The 21,747-nt window shown below is 36.8% G+C and overlaps 1 protein-coding gene and 3 pseudogenes across 1 annotated transcript; all 4 read right to left on the bottom strand.

The window, feature by feature from the left end:
• Positions 1–5,793: 5,793 nt before the first annotated feature.
• Positions 5,794–6,932, bottom strand: LOC116420013 (annotated as a pseudogene).
• Positions 6,933–7,956: 1,024 nt separating this feature from the next.
• LOC116420045 lies at positions 7,957–8,451 on the bottom strand (annotated as a pseudogene).
• A 3,677-nt stretch (positions 8,452–12,128) lies between these two features.
• LOC116420017 (UDP-glucuronosyltransferase 2B15-like) lies at positions 12,129–17,471 on the bottom strand. Its single transcript, XM_031943176.1, has 3 exons — positions 17,137–17,471; positions 12,340–12,532; positions 12,129–12,308 (listed from the first exon to the last, which is right to left on the bottom strand). The coding sequence occupies exons 1-3, from the start codon at positions 17,346–17,348 to the stop codon at positions 12,129–12,131; spliced, it is 585 nt and encodes a 194-aa protein (XP_031799036.1). The 5' UTR covers positions 17,349–17,471.
• Positions 17,472–20,865: 3,394 nt separating this feature from the next.
• LOC116420016 lies at positions 20,866–21,641 on the bottom strand (annotated as a pseudogene).
• Between the last annotated feature and the right edge of the window lie 106 nt (positions 21,642–21,747).

The following is a 21,747-nucleotide window of genomic DNA, read 5'->3' on the forward strand; positions in this document are numbered from 1 at the left end:
AAGGTTCATCCCAGAACTTGTCCGCTAAGAGAACATTAGACTAGTCAAAGTCAACAATTTCTGTTTCCCAGAACTTGAGTCATTTGAGGGTGGTCAAAAGGTTTGTTATACCAGTCCCAGGACAGGGACTGCTTTTGGTCTAGGTCTGGAAAAACAGACTTCTCTTAATATCTTAACGAGGTATCCCCATATCTTTTTGGTTGTGTGGGGGATCACAAGGGTCCAATTTCAGATCAACAAAAGTAGTAGCTGAGGTGTCAGCACAGTCACCCATGGCCCCTTCTCTAGGAGCCCATCCAAGATGGCCTTGGGATTGATCCAGTGACTATACTCCATTGGCCATACCTAGACCTGCCACAAAACCCAGAGCTAAAGCAAGACAGCTGCAGCCAAAGAGTTGAAACCCACTTCCTAGACCCTCATGGTTATTCCTGCTTTACAACTACTGAGCTCTATCATGAGTCTCTTGCTTATATTGATTATCACCATAAGCAGGTTAAAATTTAACTTACATTTCTAAATTTCTTTTCCCAATTAGGAGATTTTAGGTTTTTTTTTTTTTTCCTAATTATAACTTTTTATCGAAAGATCCCATGCCTGGGTAATTTTTTTTGCAACATCATGCCTTGCACTCCCTTCTGTTCTGAGTTTTCCCCTCCCTCCCTCCACCCCCTCCCCTAGATGGCAAGAAGTCCTATATACAAGTAAATATGTCAGCAGCACAGTCCTAGATATATGTGTGTAGAAACCAAATAGTTTCTGTTGCACAGAGAGAATTGGATTGACAAGGTAGAAATAACCCAGGTAGAAAAACAAAAATGCAAACAGTTTACAGTCATTCCCCAGTGTTCTTTCTTTGGGTGTCATTGCTTCTGTCCGTCACTGATCAATTAAAACTGAGTTAGACTTTCTTGTCAAGAAATCCACTTCATCAGAATACATCTCATACAGTATCGTTGTTGACGATATACGATCTCCTGTTCTGGTCATTTCACCAGCATCACTTCATGTAAGTGTCTCCAAACCTCTCTGTATTCATCGTGCTGGTCATTTCTTACAGAATAATATTCCATAACACTCATATGCCACAGTTTACTCAACCATTTGCCAATTGATGGGCATCCATTCATTTTTCCAGTTTCTGCTACTACAAAGAGGGCTGTCAAACATTTGGCATACAGGTACCTTTCCCTTCTTTAGTATCTCTTGGGGTATGTTTCAGTAGACACACTCATAGATCAAAGGGTATGCACAGTTTGATAACTTTTTGGGCATAATTCCAGATTGCTCTCCAGAATGGTTAGATGTATTCGCAACTCCATCAACAATGTATCAATGTCCCTGTTTTCCCACATCCCCTCCAACATTCCTTTATTATCTTTCCGTCATTCTAGCCAATCTGACAGGTGTGTAGGGTATTTTAGAGTTATCTAATTTACTTCTCTGATTAATAATGACTTGTAAAATCTTTTCATATGGCTAGAAATAGTTTCAATTTCTTTATCTTGGAATTGAGATTTTAGTTTTAAGATAAGTTATAAGGAGACCATGAGTAAGTAAGGAGTCACTGACAGAGTGGTTATGTTTAGTATCCATGGAGGATACTTTGCTGGTATTAAAGTCCCCAATTTGCATAGTCTTACATCCCTATTGTTTGTTGGTGCTTTATGCAGGGATCCTAGAATACTGTAATTGCTCTAATTTAAATACTAATACTTTTCAAATAATTACTTCATTCCTTAAAGACATACAGATTTTGTTCTGAAATAAATTCGTTATATCTTAAACCTCATTGTCATTAAATTTCAAAATGAGCTACCTTACAAGCATTGTCCTTCCAGAAGTAGCTGAGGAAATTGAGTCAGGTCAGAGTAATAGATCTTCTTATTTCTTACTCTTTAAGCTACCTTCTAGCTACAAAGAATATTCTTTATTAAACTGCATTAGGATATGTTAAATTCTGTGGACTATTTATTGCTTCCTTTGGCAAGGTTGTAGGTTTATCACAAAATCATTTATTTAGAAGGGAAGTGCTCTTTAGTGCGGAAGTAATGTGGAAAGGAGAATAGGATCAATTTTTTTCTTTTGCTTCTTGCAGATTCTCAAAGGAACTCTAATTCATTTTTTTTTAAAAAGGAGTAGGGTGCTAAAAAAATATCTACAGTCACTTCTAGAAAAAAAGTTAAATAGTTGATCTCCAATCACCTTTGTCCCTAGCTTTTAATAACCCTTGACCTTAATAGCTAAGCCTCTGGAGTTTCTGGATGTCACAGATGAAGCTAGTAGGCATTTCTATCGATCAGGTACAAATAATCATGCCATAAACACACGCAGGTCAGCATAAAAAGAGTTGTCAATGATAGGGAGACTGACAAATTCAAGAGTTTGTAATCTATAGCACAGATTTAGTATCCATGAAGGACTTAGCTGTGATGACCACGGATTTTAAAATCAGCTGGAGTCAGGAATTCAGGTTAAGGGAAAATCTTCAATCTTTATTCTCAGTGGAGGTGAAGAAGGATCAGAAGTGAAGGGGGATCGGAGGCGGGAACAGATAGTACTGCATGCAGTACTGCCAGCTGTCAGCAGTCTCTTTCCACCTTTCTCTCCATCCCTCTGCCTCCACCCACCAAAATCGTCATTTCCTATACAACACATGAGGACTTGCACAGAGAGTGGGCGGGGGCCATTCTTTCTCCAAGCATATATATTAATAGAGTATAGTCCAATTACTATTTAGCTTCATGTGCTTGGGACCTCAGTACATCAACTCGAGCTTCAGTCCATTGCACTTAGCTGCTACTAGAGTCCCCAATTTGCACAAAGTCTTATGTCCCTATTGTTGGTTAGTATTTTATGCAGGAATCATAGAACACTATAATTGCTCTAATTTAATATTAACCCTTTTCAAATATTAATATTATTTCATTCTTTAAAGACATATTGATTTTATTCTGAAATAAATTCATTGTATCTTAAACCTCATTGCCATTAAATTTCAAAATGAGCACCTTACAAACACTGTCCTTCCAGAAGTAGCTGAGGAAATTGAGTCAGGTCAGAGTAACAGTTCTTCTTATTTCTTATTCTTTAAGCTACCTTCTAGCTGCAAAGAATATTCTTTATTAAACTGCATTAGGATATGTTAAATCATCTGTGGCCTATTTATTGCTTCCTTTGGCAAGGTTGTAGGTTTATCACAAAATCATTTATTTAGAAGGGAAGTGCTCCTTAGTGTGGAAGTAATGTGGAAAGGAGAATAGGATCAATTTTTTTCTTTTGCTTCTTGCAGATTCTCAAAGGAACTCTAATTCATTTTTTTTTAAAAAGAAGTAGGATGCTAAAACAATCCCTACAGTCACTTCTAGAGCAAAAGTTAAATAATTGATCTCCAATCACCTTTGTCCCTAGCTTCCAATAACCCTTGATCTTAGTAGCTAAGGTCTGGAGTTTCTGGATGCCACAGATGCAGCTGCTAGTAGGCATTTCCATTGATCAGGTACAAATAATCCTGCCATAAACACGCTCACGTCAAGATAAAAGGAGTTGTTGACAATAGGGAGACTGACAAACACAAGGGTTTGTAATCATATTTGTTCAACATATTGTCCCAGATGTACCCATAAGACTCAATAATTTATTATACTTCAATATCTATTTTTAAAAACCAAACCAAAACAAAACCAAACGATATCCTTAGTTAGATTAAAGAGTGTCTGGTAATAGCAGAATAAGGAAAACTTTTACTTTGGAAAACCAGGTGCTATTGACAGGACAGGCAAACCAGCTTAGCTAAATCAGGAAAACATCAAAGGAGGGAAAGGGAATGACAGGGAAAGAAACTTATTGTTCCCATAATTCACACCAAGAGGCATAAGGATGTAAGAGAATTACTGAACAGGTTTGATATGAAAACTAATGAAGAAACCACAGGCTTACCTAGCACATCACTGTAAAACTGGTCCCAATCCTTCACATCAAAATTCTGGAACCAAAAGTCAAAGTAAATGTAGAAAAGCATATTTTCACCCTCCAAAGATCATCTGTCAGTCAATATTGCCGCTGGGACAGGTAATAGGAAGGAGGGGATGGGAGTCCTCCTTACAGTATTTTCATATACGCCTGCTGGAAGCACAGACTATAGATAAAGGGTAATTCCATATCTCATGGTGAGCTCAGCACAAGTATCATTACAGTCAGAACAACCATCATATCTGCCTCTTCAATTTCTCCATAAGGTCTTTGTTCAGAACATCACTCACACTGCTGTTTCACCAGCCTCGAATACTGGAAAGCTAAGGCCCTGCATGGCTGCAATCTGTTCAGACCAATAGTGAAGTTTCTGCTATTCATGTCCAAAGTGTGATAAGGTTTCAAAAACAGCCAACCTCTCGATTTATCCGCCAGGAAAAACCTCAAAGTACGGGAGCCTGGATTAATTACTGTGATGAACAAGAATAGTAGCCGAGGGTGTCAGCACACTCACCTCATGGGCCCTCTCTAGGAGCTCATCCAAGATGGTCTTTAGATTGATCCAGTGACTATACTCCATTGGCCATACCAGGACCTTACAAACCCAGAGCTAAAGCAAGACAGTCAGCAGTCACAGAGCTGTCTCACTTCAGACCTCATGGTTAGTCTCATTAAAACTACTAGTCTCTTCCATCGCTTATTTACTTATATTAATTATCACCATAAGTGTTAAAAAATTAGACTCTACATTTCTAAATTTCTTGTCCTAATATGAACTTCACCTGACAGGATATGGGAGACCTTGAGTAAATAAGGAATCAATGAATATATGCCACAGGTTTAGCATCCATGGAAGATACTTAGCTGCTATTAAAATCCCCAATTTGCACAAAGACTTATGCAGGGATCATAGAATACTGTAATTATGCTAATTTAATATCAACTCTTTTCAAATATTAATATTACTTCATTCGTTTAAGACATACCGATTTTGTTCTAAATGTTCATTTCGTATACCCTCAAAGGCCAGATTTCAAAAGGAGCACCTTACAAGCACTATCCTTCCAGAAGTAGCTGAAGAAATTGAGTCAAGTCACAGTAATAGCTCTTTTTTTTTCTTATTCTTTAAGCTACCTTCTAGCTGCAAAGAATATTCTTTATTAAACTTCATTAGGATATGTTAAATTCTGTGATCTATTTATTGTTTCCTTTGACAAAGTTGTAGTTTTATCATAAAATCATTTATTTAGAATGGAAGTGCTTCTTAGTGTGGAAGTAATATGGAAAGGAGAATAGGATCAATTTTTTTCTTTTGCTTCTTTCAGATTCTCAAATCTACTCTATTTCATTTTTTAAAAAGGAGTAGGATGCTAAAACCATCTCTACAGTTACTTCTGGAAAAAAAAAGTTAAATAATTTATCTCCAACCACCTTTGTCCCTAGCTTCTAATAACCCTGACCTCATTTTATATTTATTTGGATGCCAGATGCTAGTAGGCATTTACCCATCTGGTAAAACAATCATGTCATAAACATTTTTATCAACATAAAAGAGCTGTCAACAACAGAGACCAACCTAAGGCTTTGTAATCATATTATTCAACATTTTGTCCCAGATGTGTACCCATAAGACTAATATTTATTATACTGTTAATTCATCTCAAAAACCCAAACCAAACCAAAGCAAAGGATATCCCTAGCTAGATTAAAGAGTTTCTGGGAATAGCATCTAGAATAAGGAAACTTTTACTTTGGAAAACTAGGTGCTATTGACAGGACAGGCAAACTAGCTTAGCTAAATTGTGGTACATGAAAGAGGGAAAGAAACTTATTGCTTGCATGATTCACAGCAAGACGCATAAGGATATAAGAGCATTCTTGAACAGGTTTGATATGAAAACCAATGAAGAAACCACAAGCTTACCTAGCACATCACTGTAAAACTGGTCCCAATCCTTCACATCATACCCTGAACTAAAAGTCAAAGTAAATGTAGAAAGTATATTTTCAATTCCTCCATAAAGGTCATCTTGTCAGTCAATATTGCCATGGGGACAGGTACATAGGAAGGAGGGGATGGGAGTCCTCCACAGTATTTTTCATATGTATTGCCCATAATGAAGCGCAGACTATAGATAAAGGGTATTCCAAGTATCTCTGCTATGAGCTCAGCACAAGGACACATAGTGTCAGAAATAACCACTTCATATCTGCCTTCTTCAATTCTCCATAAGGTCGTTGTTCAGACAGCACTCTTTGGACTGCTGTTTCAACAGCCTGAATACTGGAAAGCTATGTCTGCATGGCTGCACCATAGACTAATAGTGAAGCTGCCATTCATAACTCCAAAGTGTGATATAATTTCAAAAAGGTTGCCAAATCCCTCTCGATCTATCCCCTCACAGGGAAAACCTCAGCATGGAGCCTGGATGAATTACTGATCAACAAAAACAGTAGCTGAGGGTGTTGCACAGTCACCTCATGGCCCTTCCTCTAGGAGCTCATCCAAGATGGCCCTTACTGATCCAGTGACTATACTCCATTGGCCATACCAGGACCTTGCCACAAAACCCAGAGCTAAAGCAAGACAGCTGCAGCAGCCACAGAGCTGAAACCCACTTCTCAGACCTCATGGTTATTCCTGCTTTACAAACTACTGAGCTCTTTCCATCATGAGTCTCTGCTTATATTGATTATCACCATAAGCAGGTTAAAATTTAACTTACATTTCTAAATTTCTTGTCCCAATAAGGAAACTTTAGTTTTAAGACAGGATATAAGGAGACCTTGAGTAAGTAAGGAATTAATGAATATATGGCATAGGTTTAGTATTCATGCAAGATACTTAGTTGGTATTAAAGTCCCCAATTTGCACAAAGCCGTATATCCCCATAGTTTATTAGTACTTTATGAAGGGATCATAGAATAATGGAATTGCTCTAATTTAATATTACCCCTTTTCAAATATTAATACTTCATTCCTTAAAGACATACAGATTTTGTTCTGAAATAAATTCTTTGTATCTTAAACCACGTCATTAGATTTCAAAAACATACCCAAGCACTGTCCTTCCTGATGTAGCTGAGGAAATTGAGTCAGGTCAGAGTAATAGCTCTTCTTATTTCTTATTCTTTAAGTTACCTTCTAGCTTCAAAGAATATTCTTTATTGAACTGTATTAAGATACAATTGCGATCTATTTATTGCTTCCTTTGGCAAGGTTGTAGGTTTATCACAAAATCATTGACAAGGGAAGCCCTTAGCGTGGAAGTAATGTGGAAGGAGAATAGATCAAATTTTTTCTTTGCTTCAGACTTCAACTACTCTATTTCATTTTTTTTTTTTTTTGTGCGGGTACTAAACATCTGCAGTCACTTATACAGCAAAGTTAACACTGATCTCCAATCACCTTTGTCCCTAGCTTCCAATAACCCTTGATCTTAGTAGTTGGCAGATTTGTGATTTTGATGCTGCATGCAGCTGCTAGTAGGTTACTTCCATCGATTCTGGTACAAAACAATCATGCTTGGCAAACACGCTTAGGTCAATATAAAAAGAGAGTTGTCAACAATAGGAATTCAAGCAAACACAAGAGTTTGTAATCATATTTTTTCAACATATTGTCGCAGATGTACTAAGAAGACTCAATGCTTTATTATACTTCAATATCTATTTAAAAACCCAAACAACATAAAATGATATCCTTAGCCAGATTAAAGAGTTTCTGGGAATAGCATGTAGAATAAGGAAAACTTTTACTTTGGAAAACCATGTGCTATTGACAGGACAGGCAAACCAGCTTAGACAAATCAGGAAAATATCAAAGGAGGGAAAGGGAATGACAGGGAAAGAAAATTGTTGTTCCCATGATTCACACCAAGTTACATAAGATGGGGCATTATTGAACAGGTTTCACATGAAACCAGAAGAAGAAACCACAGGCTTACCTAAATATCACTGTAAACTGGTCCTAATCCTTCTACATCAAAAACTCTGGAACCAAAAATCAAAAGTAAATGTGGTGTTATTATTTTTCAACCTCTCCATAAAGGTCATCTTGTCAGTCAATATTGCCATGGGGACAGGTACATAGGAAGGAGGGGATGGGAGTCTTCCACAGTATTTTTCAAAGTAATTGCCCATGCTGAAGCGCAGACTATAGATAAAGGGTATTCCAAATATCTCTGCTATGAGCTCAGCACAAGGATACACAGCATCAGAAATAACCACTCATCTGCCTTCTTCACCCCTCCATAAGGTCTTGGTTCAGAACAGCGCTCTCACACTGTTGTTTCAAAAAGTTTTGAATACTGAGAACATGTCTTGCATGGCTGCACCATACTCCAGTGGTGGAAGTTTTCGCCATTCATAACTCCAAATTGTGATAAGGTTTTCAAAAAGTTTTGCCAAATCCTCATGATTTATCCTCACAGGGAAAACCTCAGCATGGAGCCTGGATGAATTACTGGGATCAACAAAATAGTAGTTTAGAGGGTGTCAGCACACAGTCACCTCATGGCCTTCTCAGGAGCTCATCCAAGATGGCTCTTTAGATTGGATCCAGTGACTATAATTATTGGCCACATTTCCAGGACCTACACAAAACCCAGAGCTAAAGCAAGACAGCCGCAGCACATACAGAGCTGAAAACCCACTCTCAGACTATGGTTATTCCGCTTTACAACTACTGAGCTCTTCCATCATGAGTCTCGCTTATATTGATTATCACCATACAGGTTAAATTTTAACTTACATTTCAAATTTGTCCCAATAAGGAAACTTTAGTTTTAAGACAGGATATAAGGAGACCTTGAGTAAGTAAGGAATTAATGAATATATGGCATAGGTTTAGTATTCATGCAAGATACTTAGTTGGTATTAAAGTCCCCAATTTGCACAAAGCCGTATATCCCCATAGTTTGTTAGTACTTTATGCAGGGATCATAGAATAATGGAATTGCTCTAATTTAATATTACCCCTTTTCAAATATTAATATTACTTCATTCCTTAAAGACGTACAGATTTTGTTCTGAAATAAATTCTTTGTATCTTAAACCTCATTGCCATTAGATTTCAAAATGAGCTACTTTACAAGCACTGTCCTTCATGATGTAGCTGAGGAAATTGAGTCAGGTCAGAGTAATAGCTCTTCTTATTTCTTATTCTTTAAGTTACCTTCTAGCTGCAAAGAATATTCTTTATTGAACTGTATTAAGATATGTTAAATTCTGTGATCTATTTATTGCTTCCTTTGAGAAGGTTGTAGGTTTATCACAAAATCATTTATTGACAAGGGAAGTGCTCCTTAGCGTGGAAGTAATGTGGGAAGGAGAATAGGATCAAATTTTTTCTTTTGCTTCTTGTAGATTCTCAAATCTACTCTATTTCATTTTTTTTTTTTTAAAAAGTAGGGTACTAAAACCATCTCTACAGTCACTTATACAGCAAAAGCTAAATAATTGATCTCCAATCACCTTTGTCCCTAGCTTCCAATAACCCTTGACCTTAGTAGCTAAGATTTGTGATTTCTGGATGCCACAGATGCAGCTGCTAGTAGGCATTTCCATCGATCTGGTACAAACAATCATGTCATAAACACGCTTAGGTCAACATAAAAAGAGTTGTCAACAACAGGGAATCTGCCAAACACAAGGCTTTGTAATCATATTTGTTCAACATATTGTCCCAGATGTACCCATAAGACTCAATAATTTATTATACTTCAGTATCTATTTTTAAAAACCAAACCAAAACAAAATGATATCCTTAGCTAGATTAAAGAGTTTCTGGGAATAGCATGTAGAATAAGGAAAACTTTTACTTTGGAAAATCAGGTGCTATTGACAGGACAGGCAAACCAGCTTAGACAAATCAGGAAAATATCAAAGGAGGGAAAGGGAATGACAGGGAAAGAAAATTGTTGTTCCCATGATTCACACCAAGTTACATAAGGATGTCAGGGCATTATTGAACAGGTTTCACATGAAAACCAATGAAGAAACCACAGGCTTACCTAGCACATCACTGTAAAACTGGTCCCAATCCTTCACATCAAAACTCTGGAACCAAAAGTCAAAGTAAATGTAGAAAAGTATTTTCAACCTCCATAAAGGTCATCTTGTCAGTCAATATTGCCATGGGGACAGGGTACACAGGGATGAGGGGATGGCCCACAGTATTTTTCAAAGTAATTGCCCATGCTGAAGCGCAGACTATAGATAAAGGGTATTCCAAATATCTCTGCTATGAGCTCAGCACAAGGATACATAGCATCAGAAATAACCACTTCATATCTGCCTTTCTTCAATTTCTCCATAAGGTCTTGGTTCAGAACAGCGCTCTCACACTGCTGTTTCAAAAAGCTTGAATACTGGAGAAACATGTCTTGCATGGCTGCACCATACTCCAGTGGTGGAAGTTTTCGCCATTCATAACTCCAAATTGTGATAAGGTTTTCAAAAAGTTTTGCCAAATCCTCATGATTTATCCTCACAGGAAAACTCCCCACATGGAGCCTGATGAATTACTGGGATCAACAAAACAGCAGCCGAGGTGTCAGCACAGTCACCTCATGGCCCCTCTCTAGAGCCCATCCAAGATGGTTTTTAGATTATCCAGTGACTATAGTACTCCATTGGCCACACCAGGACCTTGCCACAAAACCCAGAGCTGAAGTAAGAGAGCTGCAGCAGCCACAGAGTTGAAATCCACTTCTTAGACCTCATGGTTATTTCTGCTTACAACCACGAGCTCTTCCATCATGAAATCTCGCTTATATTGATTATCACCATAAGCAGGTTAAAATTTAACTTACATTTCAAATTTCTTGTCCTAATAAGGAAACTTTTAGTTTTAAGACAGGACATATATCTTTGAGTAAGTAAGGAATTAACAATATATGGCATAGGTTTAGTATTCATACAATAGTTGGTATTAAAGTCCCAATTGGTACAAAGCCGTATATCCTATGTTTATTAGTACTTTATGAAGGGATCATAGAATAATGGAATTGCTCTAATTTAATATTACCCCTTTTCAAATATTAATATTACTTCATTCCTTAAAGACGTACAGATTTTGTTCTGAAATAAATTCTTTGTATCTTAAACCTCATTGTCATTAAATTTCAAAATGAGCTACCTTACAAGCATTGTCCTTCCAGAAGTAGCTGAGGAAATTGAGTCAGGTCAGAGTAATAGCTCTTCTTATTTCTTATTCTTTAAGTTACCTTCTAGCTTCAAAGAATATTCTTTATTGAACTGTATTAAGATATGTTAAATTCTGTGATCTATTTATTGCTTCCTTTGACAAGGTTGTAGGTTTATCACAAAATCATTTATTGACAAGGGAAGTGCTCCTTAGCGTGGAAGTAATGTGGGAAGGAGAATAGGATCAAATTTTTTCTTTTGCTTCTTGTAGATTCTCAAATCTACTCTATTTCATTTTTTTTTTTAAAAGTAGGGTACTAAAACCATCTCTACAGTCACTTATACAGCAAAAGCTAAATAATTGATCTCCAATCACCTTTGTCCCTAGCTTCCAATAACCCTTGACCTTAGTAGCTAAGATTTGTGATTTCTGGATGCCACAGATGCAGCTGCTAGTAGGCATTTCCATCGATCTGGTACAAACAATCATGTCATAAACACGCTTAGGTCAACATAAAAAGAGTTGTCAACAACAGGGAATCTGCCAAACACAAGGCTTTGTAATCATATTTATTCAACATATTGTCCCAGATGTTCCCATAAGACTCAATATTTTATTATACTTCAATATCTAGTTCCAAAAACTCAAAGAAAATGATATCCTTAGCTAGATTAAAGAGTTTCTGGGAATAGCATGTAGAATAAGGAAAACTTTTACTTTGGAAAATCAGGTGCTATTGACAGGACAGGCAAACCAGCTTAGACAAATCAGGAAAATATCAAAGGAGGGAAAGGGAATGACAGGGAAAGAAAATTGTTGTTCCCATGATTCACACCAAGTTACATAAGGATGTCAGGGCATTATTGAACAGGTTTCACATGAAAACCAATGAAGAAACCACAGGCTTACCTAGCACATCACTGTAAACTGGTCCCAACTCTCACATCAAAAACTCTGGAACCAAAGTCAAAGTAAATGTAGTGTTATTATTTACCTTCCATAAAGGTCATCTTGCTGGGGTCAATATTGCCATGGGGACAGGTACATAGGAAGGAGGGAATGGGAGTCCTCCACAGTATTTTTCAAAGTAATTGCCCATGCTGAAGCGCAGACTATAGATAAAGGGTATTCCAAATATCTCTGCTATGAGCTCAGCACAAGGACAAATAGCATCAGAAATAACCACCTACATCTGTCTTTCTTCAATTTCTCCATACACCATGTTCAGGCTGAAGCTCACACTGCTGTTTCACCAGCCTTGAATATTGGAATACCATGTCTTGCATGGCTGCACCATACTCCAGTGGTGGAAGTTTTCGCCATTCATAACTCCAAATTGTGATAAGGTTTTCAAAAAATTTTGCCAAATCCTCATGATTTATCCTCACAGGGAAAACCTCAGCATAGAGCCTGGATGAATTACTGGGATCAACAAGAACAGTAGCCGAGGGTGTCAGCACAGTCACCCTCATGGCCCTCTCTAGAGCTCATCCAAGATGGCCTTTAGATCGATCCAGTGACCACTGGCCATACTAGGACCCTTGCCACCAAATCCACAGCTAAAGCAGGAGAGCTGCAGCAGCCACAGAGTTGAAATCCACTTCTTAGACCTCATGGTTATTTCTGCTTTACAAATTACTAGTCTCTTTCCAGTATGATTCTCTGTTTATATTGATTATTGCCAAGATTTGTTAAATTTAACTTATATTGGAATTCTTTATTCAATAGTCATAATTAGATAACTCAAATGTATTTATTGCTATCCTATGGATTGGAAAGAGAAAAACAATTGTCTGGTATCATTCATGTTCCTAATTTGCATAACATTTATATTCTTATCCACTATTTGAACTACTTTACTCCATAGGATTCTTCAGGAACTAGAGAATTATTTTAATCACGGCTTTACATGTTAATACCATATAATTTTTTTCAAGGCATGTATATTTTAGAGGAAAATGTTCTCCTTTCTCTCTATCTCACTTGTATCTCAAGCTTCCCTGATCTTAGATTTCAAGATTTCAACATTTCACCATCCTTGTCCTCTGAAGATTAACTGAGAAAAATGAGTTAAAATTCCATTCTTCAACCAGTCTCACTTAGTTGTACCTAATTGGATACCAAAGAAGGCCAGCCCGTAATTTCACTAGGGAAACTACTACTAGAAATTCTTTCTTCACTTCTATTGTTTTCGATCTAGAATAGATGTTCTTCCAAATGTTTATCATAAAGCACATGGGCTTGGGGACATTTACGTGGCATATTGGATAGAATGCCAGGCCTTGAATTAGGAAGACTTATTCCTGAATTCAAATTTGGCCCCAGACAGTTATTAATTGTGTGACCCCAAGAAAATCATTTAACCCTGTTTGCCTATGTTTTATCATTTATCAGATGAGCTTGAGAAAGAAATGGTAAGTCATTCCTGTATCTTCGCTAAGAAAACTTAAATGGGATCATGAAGTATTGGACATTACTGAAAAGTAAATAACAATAATGACACATGGAACTTGAACCAATGCTGCCCTGATATAATATTTCAGTGTTTGAATGTATTAAAATAATCTCTATCATCCATCTTATTTTTTTAGTTGTCTTTTTTTAAAACAATACTTGCCTTTCGGTTCTTTTTACTAGGAATACTTGAAATTGTTCTAATTCAGTAAATATTCATTGTCTACCCTCATCCCACTTGTCTTCCACAGGATAATATGCAATGTTGTTTAATAGCTTATTCTTGTGTGTAATCCTAGATCTTTTTTCTTCTGAAATATCAGAAATGCCTTTCCTATCTTTTATCATGATAGTTGCTAAAACTTGTGTGATCCCGATTATGGCTTTTTTACATTTGAATTATTTCATTTTGAAAACTTGCAATATTTTCCCCTTGATTTAGGAGTTTCTAGATTTTGGCTATAATATTTCTGAGAATTTTCATTTTGAAATTTCTCTTGGGAGATGACTAGTGAAATTTTTTTTTTTTTGATTTTTACTTTGTTGTCTTGTTTTAAAACATCTTAGAATAAAAAAAATCTGAGATAAAATATATATATATATTTTTTGGAATATTATATCTAGCCTTTTTTTTTTTGTTACTCTTCATGGATTTTAGGTAATCCAGTGATTCCTAAATCATATCTCCTGGTCTTATGAGACTTTTTTATATTTTCTTATGAGATATTTCATATATTCTGCTACTTTTTCAATATTTTGACTTCATTTTATTATTTCTTGATATTTTATGGAGTTATTTGCTTCCATCTGTACAATTTCAATTTTTAAGCAATTATTTTCTTCAGTAATGATGAGGTTAGGGAACCCAATGATGTGGTCAGTGGCAGTGTAGAGTTGTTGGCACCCCTCTTTGGTCAGCGCAGGTCCAGTGTAAAAGAATTTACAAACCTGAAATATTAGACTGATAAAAAGGAAGCTTATTTTGCCACTGCAGAAGTCAGCCTTTGCTAGGAAGACTGACTTCCAAGTGATAAAGTCTTGGCAGAGAGATAAAGATCTAGCAGAGAAATCCTGGCAGAGAGATAAACAGAGGTTTTAACACTGAGAAGGGAATGTCTTCACAGCAGGCAGGGATCCTGACAGGCAGCTATGCCAAAGAGAAAGAGAGGTTCTTTGGCATGGCATGATCCTACTTTTAGACCTCTGCAAAGAAATGAGCCCCAAATTGCCCTTTAATAGGAAATCTGAGACTGAAGTTTCACTTGAATGAAATTCCTTCAATGTTGTCACTGCCTCCAGGCCTAGATTTCCAGTTGAATAAAATAGGAGTAGTCCTGGGCTAATTTTCATTTCAATTGAGGGTGCGGCCAGCTACTCAATAAAAATATCAGGTCTAGATCTCCAGCTAAATGAGACCACTTAAGTTCGAGCTAAGTAGGGAGTGGTCCTGGGCCAATCTTAATGAAACCCCTTAACTGCCCTGAAGGTAATCCTCAGAGGAGAGTTTCAGGCTCACCTAAAAGTCAAGAACAATATCATGAGGATAGTTTCAGGGTTCTATCAAGCGATTAAACCTCCTTTACCAGCTGTTAATTTATAATATAATCTCTTTCCAAAGCATTCATTCCCCTACCCCTATTTTCCCCACACCTCTCCCATATAGTTTGTTTTTGTTGTTTTTCTTTTGAGAGGCAATTGAGATTAAATGAGTTATCCAGGGTCACCCAGCTAGGAAATGTTAAATATCTGAGTTCAAATTTGAACTCAGGTTCTCCTAACTCCAGAGCCAGTGCTCTATTCACTGTGTTGTGTAATTGCTCCATCTTATAAATGGTTTAAAAAATTTTTTTTTGTTCTTTTTATTTCTTGCTTTTACTCTTTTAAGAATTCTTGTTGAGGTCTTGTGATGAAGAAAGGCATCTGTACCCAGAGAGAGGCCAGTGGGAACCAAAAATAGACCACAACATATTTTCACTCTTCTTATTGTTTTGTTGCATTTTGTTTTCTTTCTCGATTTTTTTTTCCTTTTTGATCTGATTTTTCTTGTGCAGCATGATAATTGGGGAAATATGTATAGAGGAATACATGTTTAACATATATTGGATCACTTGCCAACTGGGGGACAGAATGAGAGGGAAGGGAGGGAAAAAATAGAACACAATGTTTTGTAGGGGTGAATGCTGAAAATTATCCATGTATATATTTTGAAAAAAAAAAAAAGCTTTAATGAAATAAAATAAATTTCTAATTAAAAAAAAGTTCTCATTGAGTTTGTGTCCACCCATTTTCTTTGAAATTCTTCTGTAGATAATGCTATTTTGTTTGTGCCCTGCTGCACCTTCCTGTCATCAGAGTAGTTCTTTAAGGTTAGTTTCTTTTTTTGTTTGTTCGTTTGCTCATTCTTTCAGGCTACTTTTTGATTTTGGATTTTTTGTTAATATAGAGTCCTGCTAACTTCTGAGGGGAGGGGATGTCTGAGATGAACTTCTATCTTTTTATGTTTTTCTGTTTCATATCTGTCTAAGAGCCTGCAAGTGTTCAGTATTTCCAAGTGGTGTGATCTTGAGAGAAATTTGTTCCCTGCTCTTCTGGTATAACTTTGTGAGTTCCTAATCTATATTTAAATCTGTTGGATCACATGTGCTTGAATTTCAATAGACCGCAGCTAGACTCAGTTATTGTGAGTCCATAATATTGAGTGAACTGCTTGACTCTCCTTTCATATGGTTTCCTGCCCTACTTCTTCCACATGTGATAGGCTAAAGGTTAGACCTGAAATTATCTTCTGCCCTTGGGCTCAGACTCACACATTTAATTTTGGGGAACTTCTTTGCTTTTTTCCTTTTAAACACATTTCCATATTTTTCATGCTACACAAGAAAAAACAGCTCAAAATGGAAAAAGATGCAAGAAAGAAAAAAAAGCAAACAAACAATAGCAAAAAGGGTACAAATAATAAGATTAAATCACATTCAGTCTCCATAGCTGTTTCTCTGGTTGTGGCAGGCACTTTCCATCACAAGTCTCTTGGAATTGTCTTAGATCATCTCATTGTTGAAAAGAACCAAATTCATCATAGTTGATCATCACATAATCTTGTTGTTACTATATATAATGTTCTCTTGATTCTGCTCATTTCACTCAACATCAGTTCATGAAGTCTTACCAGGCTTTCTGAAATCAGCCTGCTCATCATTTCTTATAGAATAATAATATTCTATTACATTCAGATACCATAATCCTAGTCATCTCAACACATGACTTTAGCTTAACTAATATATCAAAGTTCATGAAAATCTTTAACCACATAATTGTAAATAAAATTGTTTCACAATCCACATCAAAGCTAACACTTTAAATCTCACTTCTTCAATTAGTACACAAAGCCTTAAATTTTAGTATTATCAAAATTTTATCTAACAATCCTTAAGAGAGTTTATTAATTAAATCATTTAGTCAAAATCTAAGACCTTTACTGCTTCTGGCATGCCAACGGTAATAAATTGCAATTTAGGATGTCTTTTAGATTGCTTATTTTTTTCATATCTTCAGCATGGAGCCTGGATGAATTACTGGGATCAACAAAAACAGTAGCCGAGGGTGTCAGCACAGTCACCTCATGGCCCCTCTCTAGGAGCCCATCCAAGATGGCCTTTAGATTGATCCAGTGACTATACTCCATTGGCCATACCAGGACCTTGCCACAAAACCCAGAGCTAAAGCAAGACAGCTGCAGCAGCCAAAGAGCTGAAACCCACTTCTCAGACCTCATGGTTATTCCTGCTTTACAAACTACTGAGCTCTTTCCATCATGAGTCTCTGCTTATATTGATTATCACCATAAGCAGGTTAAAATTTAACTTACATTTCTAAATTTCTTTTCCCAATTAGGAGATTTTAGGTTTTTTTTTTTTTTCCTAATTATAACTTTTTATCGAAAGATCCCATGCCTGGGTAATTTTTTTTGCAACATCATGCCTTGCACTCCCTTCTGTTCTGAGTTTTCCCCTCCCTCCCTCCACCCCCTCCCCTAGATGGCAAGCAGTCCTATACATGTTAAATATGTCACAGTACATCCTAGATACAATATATGTGTGTAGAACCAAACAGTTCTCTTGTTGCACAGAGAGAATTGGATTGACAAGGTAGAAATAACCCAGGTAGAAAAACAAAAATGCAAACAGTTTACAGTCATTCCCCAGTGTTCTTTCTTTGGGTGTCATTGCTTCTGTCCGTCACTGATCAATTAAAACTGAGTTAGATCTTCTCTTTGTCAAAGAAATCCACTTCCATCAGAATACATCCTCATACAGTATCGTTGTTGACGTATATAATGATCTCCTGGTTCTGGTCATTTCACTCAGCATCACTTCATGTAAGTGTCTCCAAACCTCTCTGTATTCATCGTGCTGGTCATTTCTTACAGAACAATAATATTCCATAACACTCATATGCCACAGTTTACTCAACCATTTGCCAATTGATGGGCATCCATTCATTTTTCCAGTTTCTGGCCACTACAAAGAGGGCTGCTTCAAACATTTTGGCACATACAGGTACCTTTCCCTTCTTTAGTATCTCTTTGGGGTATAAGCCCAGTAGACACACTGCTAGATCAAAGGGTATGCACAGTTTGATAACTTTTTGGGCATAATTCCAGATTGCTCTCCAGAATGGTTAGATGTATTCGCAACTCCATCAACAATGTATCAATGTCCCTGTTTTCCCACATCCCCTCCAACATTCCTCATTATCTTTCCCTGTCATTCTAGCCAATCTGACAGGTGTGTAGTGGTATTTCAGAGTTATCTTAATTTACATTTCTCTGATTAATAATGACTTGTAAAATCTTTTCATATGGCTAGAAATAGTTTCAATTTCTTTATCTTGGAATTGAGATTTTAGTTTTAAGATAAGTTATAAGGAGACCATGAGTAAGTAAGGAGTCAATGGATAGATGGCACAGGTTTAGTATCCATGGAGGATATTTTGCTGGTATTAAAGTCCCCAATTTGCACAGTTTTATGTCCCTATTGTTTGTTGGTGCTTTATGCAGGGATCTTAGAATACTGTAATTGCTCTAATTTAAATATTAACACTTTTAAAATATTAATAATCATTCTTCAAAGACATACCGATTTTGTTCTGAAATAAATTCATTGTATCTTAAAACTCATTGCCACTAGATTTCAAAATGAGCTACCTTACAAGCATTGTCCTTCCAGAAGTAGCTGAGAAAATTGAGTCAGGGTAGAGTAATAGCTCTTCTTATTTCTTAATCTTTAAGCTACCTTCTAGCTGCAAAGAATGTTCTTTATTAAATTGCATTAGGATATGTTAAATTGTCTGTGACCTACTTATTGCTTCCTTTGGCAAGGTTGTAGGTTTATCACAAAAGCATTTATTTAGAAGGGAAGTGTTCCTTAGTGTGGAAGTCATGTGGAAAGGAGAATAGGATCAATTTTTCTCTTTTGCTTCTTGCAGATTCTCAAAGTAACTCTAATTCATTATTTTTTAAAGGAGTAGGGTGCTAAAAAAATATCTACAGTCACTTCTAGAAAAAAAGTTAAATAGTTGATCTCCAATCACCTTTGTCCCTAGCTTTTAATAACCCTTGACCTTAATAGCTAAGCCTCTGGAGTTTCTGGATGTCACAGATGAAGCTGCTAGTAGGCATTTCTATCGATCAGGTACAAATAATCATGCCATAAACACACGCAGGTCAGCATAAAAAGAGTTGTCAATGATAGGGAGACTGACAAATTCAAGAGTTTGTAATCTATAGCACAGATTTAGTATCCATGAAGGACTTAGCTGTGATGACCACGGATTTTAAAATCAGCTGGAGTCAGGAATTCAGGTTAAGGGAAAATCTTCAATCTTTATTCTCAGTGGAGGTGAAGAAGGATCAGAAGTGAAGGGGGATCGGAGGTGAAGGGAGGATTGTGATAGCAATGTATGCAGTGCATCAAGAAGCCAGCCAGCAGTCTCTTTCCACCTTTCTCTCCATCCCTCTGCCTCCACCCACCAAAATCGTCATTTCCTATACAACACATGAGGACTTGCACAGAGAGTGGGCGGGGGCCATTCTTTCTCCAAGCATATATATTAATAGAGTATAGTCCAATTACTATTTAGCTTCATGTGCTTGGGACCTCAGTACATCAACTCGAGCTTCAGTCCATTGCACTTAGCTGCTACTAGAGTCCCCAATTTGCACAAAGTCTTATGTCCCTATTGTTGGTTAGTATTTTATGCAGGGATCATAGAATACTGTAATTGCTCTAATTTAATATTAACCCTTTTCAAATATTAATATTATTTCATTCTTTAAAGACATGCAGATTTTGTTCTGAAATAAATTCATTGTATCTTAAACCTGATTGCCACTAGATTTCAAAATGAACTACCTTGCAAGCACTGTCCTTCCAGAAGTAGCTGAGGAAATTGAATCAGGTCAGAGTAATAGCTCTTCTTATTTCTGATTCTTTAAGCTACCTTCTAGCTGCAAAGAATATTCTTTATTAAACTGCATAAGGATATGTTAAATTGTCTGTGGCCTATTTATTGCTTCTTTTGACAAGGCTGTAGGTTTATCACAAAATCATTTATTTAGAAGGGAAGTGCTCCTTAGTGTGGAAGTAATGTGGAAAGGAGAATAGGATCAATTTTTTTCTTTTGTTTCATGCAGATTCTCAAAGTAACTCTAATTCATTTTTTTTTTAAAGAAGTAGGATACTAAAACAATCTCTACAGTCACTTCTAGAGCAAAAGTTAAATAATTGATCTCCAATCACCTTTGTCCCTAGCTTCCAATAACCCTTGACCTTAGTAGCTAAGATTTGTGGTTTCTGGATGCCACAGATGCAGCTGCTAGTAGGCATTTCCATTGGTCAGGTACAAATAATCATGCCATAAACACGCTCACGTCAAGATAAAAAGAGTTGTCAACAACAGGGAGACTGCCAAATACAAGGCTTTGTAAGCATATTTATTAAACATTTTGTCCCAGATGTACCCATAAGACTCAATAATTTATTATACTTCAATATCTATTTTAAAAAACTCAAACAAAACAAAACCAAACGATATCCTTAGTTAGATTAAAGAGTGTCTGGTAATAGCATCTAGAATAAGGAAAACTTTTACTTTGGAAAATCAGGTGCTATTGACAGGACAGGCAAACCAGCTTAGCTAAATCAGGAAAACATCAAAGGAGGGAACGGGAATGACAGGGAAAGAAACTTATTGCTCCCATGCTTCGAAGCAAGATGCATAAGGATATGAGAGCATTATTGAACAGGTTTCACATGAAAACCAATGAAGAAACCAGAGGCTTACCTAGCACATCATTGTAAAACTGGTCCCAATCCTTCATATCAAAATTCTGGAATCAAAAGTCAAAGTAAATGTAGAAAAGCATATTTTTCACCCTCTCCATAAAGATCATCTTGTCAGTCAATATTGCCATGGGGACAGGTACATAGGAAGGAGGGGATGGGAGTCCTCCACAGTATTTTTCATATGTATTGCCCATGCCGAAGCACAGACTATAGATAAAGGGTATTCCAAGTATCTCTGCTATGAGCTCAGCACAAGGACACATAGCGTCAGAAATAACCACTTCATATCTGCCTTTCTTCAATTTCTCCATAAGGTCTTTGTTCAGAACATCACTCTCACACTGCTGTTTCACCAGCCTTGAATACTGGAAAGCCATGTCTTGCATGGCTGCACCATAGACTAATAGTGGAAGTTTTCGCCATTCATAAGTCCAAAGTGTGATAAGGTTTTCAAAAAATTTAGCCAAATCCTCTCGATTTATCCTCACAGGGAAAACCTCAGCATGGAGCCTGGATTAATTACTGTGATGAACAAGAATAGTAGCCGAGGGTGTCAGCACACTCACCTCATGGGCCCTCTCTAGGAGCTCATCCAAGATGGTCTTTAGATTGATCCAGTGACTATACTCCATTGGCCATACCAGGACCTTGCCACAAAACCCAGAGCTAAAGCAAGACAGCTGCAGCAGTCACAGAGCTGAAACCCACTTCTCAGACCTCATGGTTATTCCTGCTTTACAAACTACTAGTCTCTTTCCATCACGAGTCTCTACTTATATTAATTATCACCATAAGCAGGTTAAAATTTAACCTACATTTCTAAATTTC

This window comes from Sarcophilus harrisii, chromosome 6, assembly GCF_902635505.1.
Source record: "Sarcophilus harrisii chromosome 6, mSarHar1.11, whole genome shotgun sequence".
Taxonomy (NCBI): Eukaryota; Metazoa; Chordata; class Mammalia; order Dasyuromorphia; family Dasyuridae; genus Sarcophilus; species Sarcophilus harrisii.

Coding starts and splice junctions, on each gene's coding strand:
- LOC116420017 (XM_031943176.1), bottom strand. CDS start 17,348: ATGAGGTCTGAGAAGTGGGTTTCAGCTCTTTGGCTGCTGCAGCTGTCT. Junction 12,533..17,136: donor GATCCCAGTAATTCATCCAG/GCTCCATGCTGA, acceptor TAATTCATCCAG/GCTCTATGCTGAGGTTTTCC. Junction 12,309..12,339: donor AGCTTCAGCCTGAACATGGT/GTATGGAGAAAT, acceptor AGACAGATGTAG/GTGGTTATTTCTGATGCTAT.